Raw genomic sequence first — 6,000 nt, 5'->3', positions numbered from 1 at the left:
GTACACAATAAAGGAGCCCTAGGTGCAGTTTCACCATTCAGGTCTGCTAAATTTTGTATCGCAGCCTTTTTCTCTTTCCAGTCTTCACTGACTGCTGAGACCTCGATCCCGTGTGGAGCCAGCTTGCATCGGGAGCTTTCTCAAGTGGATTTTCACCCCTGTGTAAGCACAAGGGCCTGCATGTGGTGGTCAGTGTTGGGTCTTTGCACTGGTCACGGAGTCTTTGCAATGGGGTAGCACCCATCATGTGCTTATCCTACAAGAAGGACAAATTATATATATGTATAGACATACATATATAGATATAATGTACAGAAATAAAACCGCGCCATATGACAGCCCATCGGTGCAGGGGAAGTGGGGAAGGCAGCCCTGGGCCGAGGCTGAGCGGGACCCTCAGCTCAGGCCCGGTCCCTCGTGCGGCCCGGCTGGGGCCCAGCTGCTCCCGCCGCCCCCAGCGCTCAGATTCACAACGGGAGCGAGTTTTAGACGAACCAGCCGCAGCTGGGACGACCCGGACACGCTCAGGGCCCTGAGACCGGCGGCTCCGGGGGGCGCGGGGACACCCCGGGCTCGGGGGGCCCGGTGGCGGGGGCAGCGGGGGAGGGGCAGCCGCGACCCGCCGCCCGCGCTGGGGCCGCCCGGGACGAGGCGCGGCCTCGCGGGGGCTGAGGACAGGCGCGCGCGGGCGGCGCGGCCCCGGCGGCTGCGGGCGGCGCTCGCGCCACCGCGCCCGGCCGCCGGGAGCGCGCCGGGGAGGCTGCGGGCGGCGGCCATCTTCTCTCCACAGCCGGCTGCTCCCCCAGTGCAAGTGAAGCAGCCCCGCCAGCCCCCTCCTCCGCTCCCTCCCTCCTCCTTCTCCTCCTCCCTCCCACTACACTCAGCCGTTGCCGCCGGTCAGAAAGGGGGCGACCGGGGAAGCGAAGGCCGCGGGGCGGGGAAGGCGGGGGGGGGGGGGGGAGGGGGGGAGACAGGCCGGGCCGCCGTGAGGGGAGAAGCCCCGCGGGGGCGGGCAGCGGGGGCTAGCCGGCGGCGGGCGGGCGGGCCGCGGGGTGCCAGCCCGGGGGGTTCGCGCCTCCCCGGGGCCGGCGCCGGCCCCTCCGCTCGCCCCTGCCGGCCGGCCGGCGCCCCCTTTGCGGGGTCAGCTCGGGGGGCTGGACCCCGCTCTAGATGGGATAAGCTGTAAACATGTTTAGCTTTGAAGGGGATTTCAAAACGAGGCCCAAGGTGTCTCTCGGAGGAGCGAGTAGGAAGGTAAGAAACGGCGCCTGCCTCCGCGTTTGTGTCTGTGTCGGTTTCCCTCGGCCCCCTCTGCCTTCCCTTCTTATCGTTATTTTTGCCATTGGGCCTTCAGAAATGGGAGCAGCTATGACTAAGGTTTAATAGAGGGTGAGGAAAATCCTCCCCTCCCGATGATGTGTTTCTCTCGTCTCGGCTCTGTGTTGGATTTTTTTGTGTGTGTGTTTGTTTGTTTGTTTGTTTTCTTGTTTGGTTTTTGGTTTTTTTTTTTGATCAGGCCCCACACACCATCCCAGGTTTGCAGCGTGGTAAGAATTGTGGGAAGCGAGGAAATGTCTCCTTAGCTCGTCCCGGTTGTCCCCGTCTCCCCCCCCCCGTCCCCGCCCCGGTAGCAACCCGGTTTGTTGTGGCTGGGAGCACCTCCCGAGCAGTTCGGTTCGAGGGCTCCCGGGGTGAAGGAGGGAAGGACTCGGACACCTCCTGTAATTTCTTTGCAAAGGGAAAGTCTTGCGTGGGCCCGCCTCGTTGGAGAGATGGGGGGAGAACAACAGCCTTACACAACTCGAGATCAACGCAGATTGCTGGGGGAGGCTTCACCCACGTGAGTGAGGGTTGCCGGGTCACAGCTTTAGCTTTTCTCTGTCAGGTTCACGTTCAGTTCAGTTTGTCGTGTGCAGGGTGAGTAGCAGTTAATTGTCTGTTGTACCAGACTATTGTATATCCTTGTGTTGATGGCAGAGAAGCCAAGTGGTTTATTTAGATCTTGCTGACTGGACAGAGCAGTCAAATGTTTAGACGAGGACTGAAGGGCATAGAGCGACTGAAGAATAAGCGAAAGGACAAGGCGTTTTTAGAAATGGCCTGGCTTGTAAGGGTTGCTTTAATTCACTTCTAAAATATTACTACCCATGTCGTCATTGGACATGATTGTGTGGGAAGCCGAGTGTTTCAATTAATATGTTTGAACCTTAATACGGGTAAAAATAAAATTTATGTTATTGTGCACTGTAGGCAAGTTCGGCTCCCTGAAACTTTTAAGGTTTGGCAGTACAGTTAGGAAACTAGTTTAAAATACTGCACTATGTGCTACTAAAATCACAGTGAAGTTTGCATTTTGGTGGATTGTTTTACATCATTTATTAAGGAGAATGTGTAACAGAACTGTATTTAAATTGTGCAGCTTTTCATCTAAATAATCTTCCGTGTATCTTAAGACATTTCTATTCATTAGATTACATACAATGGCATTACATGAGTGAAAAATACCATAAATATTTCCCAGCAGAAGTAGGAATTGGCAGAACATGCCCTGGTCCTCAGCTGAACGATTTAGGTACTTTGCAACTTCTAACACTGACTTTCTAATAGTGTTCCTTGCAGAACATACTTCCTTCTACAGAAGTAACCAGCTGTCATAATAGCTTTTTTTATACCTACTGATTTCTTCATAAGAGTTCAGCAGAATTCTATTTTATTTTAATCATACGGACAAATTTATTAATGTTGTACAGGTGTAAATTTCCAAGGGCAAATATTAAAAGGTAAAGGAAGTGGAAACTGAAGTTGATGCATAACCTTCACTCTGTCCAATACAGAGGTTGTGTGTCATGGTCTGATTGATACTGACTAGTGCACAGATTTGATGATTTCACATTGGTACGCTGAAGTGCTTGTGCTGCGTCAATGCAAATCAGTTAGTTGTGGCTTTGTATGTCATGTTTATATGGATGTTGTAGAATAACCTTGAAATAGCTGCTTATTTTCAGAAACTATGTGCAGTACTAATGAAAAAAATTGTTTAAACAGTACTAAGAAAGCAGTTTACCTGAATTTATATGTAAACGTATTACAGCAGAGATTGGTGTGGCAAGTGTTTACATGGATTCCAGGAGCTTCCATTATTTCATGTCCCAGGCTCCTTGTGATCATGTTTTCTCATACCTATAGACTTCAGTTTTACAGAAGGCTAAATTATAAAATGTTTCCTTTTAGCATTTTGGGCACATGGAAAAAATGTTCTTTGATGAACTCCCTTGCCTTCCAAATGTGTATAATTTTAGAGAGATACAGTTTATAGTTCCAAACTTGCACCTCTGTGATGCTTTATTAGTTAGCTGGGTGCTTAGTACTGCATGTTTTGATTCCTTTAGTAGAATAAAGCACTACCAGAAATACAGGTGAAATCTGTATACAGGCTGCTTAATGCTAAGAATAACTCTCTGCCCTGTTTGGGGAAGCTTCGCAAATATTGTTGCGCCTGCATAGATAGCTCCATTAGCAAAACCCTCCCAGGGGCTGGATATGAAAGCAGGGACTCCAGTTCAAAGAGCTAGTCAGTGCTAAAGATGCCAGCAGTCTTCCTGATGTGGATACAACTATGCCAAAATAAATGATCAGCAAAACTGACTATTAAAAGTATGATTGTTTGCAGCTGCAGTTATATCAGCAGAATAACTGTGTCGGGCACAGGTCACGTGTCAATGCCCTGTCTTACATTGCATTGCCTGTTTGTAGTGTTCCTTTAGGCCTTGCAAGAGGCTGACCTCAGTAAGTCCTTATTATAGGCACAATAATAGAAATACAGCTGGGGACTTGTGGCTACTAACTTTTATGGCATTTTTTAATTATAAAAGTAGAGAGCTTCAGGTTGGTTTTTACTCTGTTTGCATCTTATGTTCATATGTGTTATGATGGTCTGACTGTGAATGCTGTAGAGGGCCGTTTCAATCCAACCAGACCTTTTGCCAGAAAAGTAGTATTTTTGTTAAAATCCTGAGTTGCAAAATTAATGTTCTCAAAATTACTACCCCTGTGACTGATTGTAACATTTTAATGTTGCATTGTACATCAGTGTAAAAATACAGATGGTATTGTCAGTGTTTGGACTTTTCCCTCCATATCTACTTTCAGAAACTTGCTGATACATTTGGGCATTAGTTGTATAGGAGTTTGAGGGTCTAGGTACTGTGTCTTATTTACAATATGGTAAGTTTGTTTAATTTTTGAGATTGCTTGTTGTTACCTTTAAAACAATTCCCTTTATGAGGCTCTTCAAAAGATATTTTCAGATTTAGTTTTAATTGTAACTGGCAAAACATATTTTTTTACTTCTGAAGTAAAATAGCCTCCAAAAAGGAATACTGTTGTTGGAGTTCTATATGGTAATGCCTTGAATTACGCACGGACTTTTTGTACGGGACTGTAATTATTGCCTAAAAGGCTGTGGCTGCAAAATTTGTGTGGTATGTCAGGCAGGAAAGAAGACATGCATCTGAAGAGTTGGTTTGGGGTGCAGTTCAAATTGAACTGAACTAACCGAACTGTGCAGTGGAATGAAACAGGTGGTTCCTACCTCGTCCTTTGTGTCTCGTATAGTGAACATGTTTTGCAAGGTGGAGTGTCACCATGCCTTCTGGTGGCAGCTATTAGGTTTCATTAATTTTATCATGAAGTTGGACTCTTGGTGGCATAGCACAGAATCTGTTTAACCATGCTTGATTTGGTATGGTCAGGCCCAGTGTTCCTTTATTAATTTTGCCAGTGTTAAGAGAAACACGAGGTACTAGTCCTTTAGTTTATCATGCAGGGGGATACCCATGCCTGTGCTGAGATGCACAAAGGGCTCTGTAGCTCCACATTATTCATTTAGGTTGTGAAATAGGTTAATGACATCTTGTAAGCCTTTAACAGGAAAAATAGTTAAAAGGCTTTTGCTAAGTCAAATGTACAGTATCACTTGAGATATCCAAAACATGCTTCTATAAATTCCAAGACTGTTTTAAATAGAGTATTTTAAAATTATCATACTGGTATGAGATAGTTTAAAAATAAATTCCTTTTCAGGAATTTGTACTACAGATGAGTTAGCACTGTTGTGAAAGTGAAACCAACTTCACTGTGTTTCTTTTTGTGTTTTGGTTTTGTTGTTGTGAAACGTGGAAAATTACTAATGAACCAATAGTGATGATTCCATCTGTATTTTAAAAAAGTCTCTGTAATTTTAATATGGACATGTTTAGTAATAAAAGATCTCAGTTTACAAAGTTTGTCTATGTTTTATTTTAGTAGCTACTGACATGCTTTCTTAAATTAATAGCATAACATTAAGCATTAGATTCCTTTATATTCCTCCCCCCAGCTGAAGTGCAGACATACAACTCCAGAAGCACCTTGTTTGGTCTTTGTTTTCTATATTCTATATATGAAGTAACTTCTTGTGGAATAAGAATTAATGATTTAAAACCAGTAGGGTATAAGATTGCCAGTGAATGGAGAAATCTTTGCACATGTTGGAATTGCTTATGGTGATAGCTGTCTGTAGGATTTAAAAAAAAAAAAAGGGACGTATTTAAAAATGGTTTTGTTTCTGTCTTAATGATTAGTTGAAGAAAGTTGTTAATTTCAGGAAAGGAGAATTACTGTTTTGTTATACCTTACTTGAACCTACATTAGGTGGCAATGGAAATGAAATGATGCTAGGGATTTATAGTATAGGATTTCTTGATTATAATTACAAATTTACAATTTATTTTTGAACGGTGGAAAAGAATTTCACTGCTTTGCTCTGTAAGACTGGTGTCCCGTAAGGCACATGGTTAGATATTACGCAAGTACATACTTCATTGTGAGTCAGGACTGTATTTTGTCCAGATCATTCGAACGTCAAAGCCTGCGTCCTGAAATGCTCTTTGAATTTCAGATCTGTGGTGTGGAAATACGATGAGACCATCGTGTTGTAAAATAATGACTGTCAATAGGAAA

General features: G+C 44.9%; 1 protein-coding gene across 3 annotated transcripts in view; it reads left to right on the top strand.

The window, feature by feature from the left end:
- The first annotated feature begins 971 nt into the window (after positions 1-971).
- UBE3C (ubiquitin protein ligase E3C) overlaps positions 972-6,000 on the top strand; it is a 76,291-nt gene continuing 71,262 nt past the window's right edge. Inside the window, exons 1-2 of one of the 3 annotated variants that reach the window (XM_027781782.2) lie at positions 972-1,254; positions 1,739-1,840. In XM_027781782.2, coding sequence (XP_027637583.1) covers positions 1,189-1,254; positions 1,739-1,840 — 168 coding nt within the window. In that variant the 5' untranslated portion in view covers positions 972-1,188. The remainder of the gene's footprint in view (positions 1,255-1,738; positions 1,841-6,000) is intronic. The other 2 variants (XM_013296454.3, XM_005233938.2) reach the window with 2 other exon arrangements.

Source organism: Falco peregrinus, chromosome 5 (assembly GCF_023634155.1).
Source record: "Falco peregrinus isolate bFalPer1 chromosome 5, bFalPer1.pri, whole genome shotgun sequence".
Lineage (NCBI taxonomy): Eukaryota > Metazoa > Chordata > Aves > Falconiformes > Falconidae > Falco > Falco peregrinus.
This window is presented reverse-complemented; position numbering and strand designations above follow the sequence as displayed.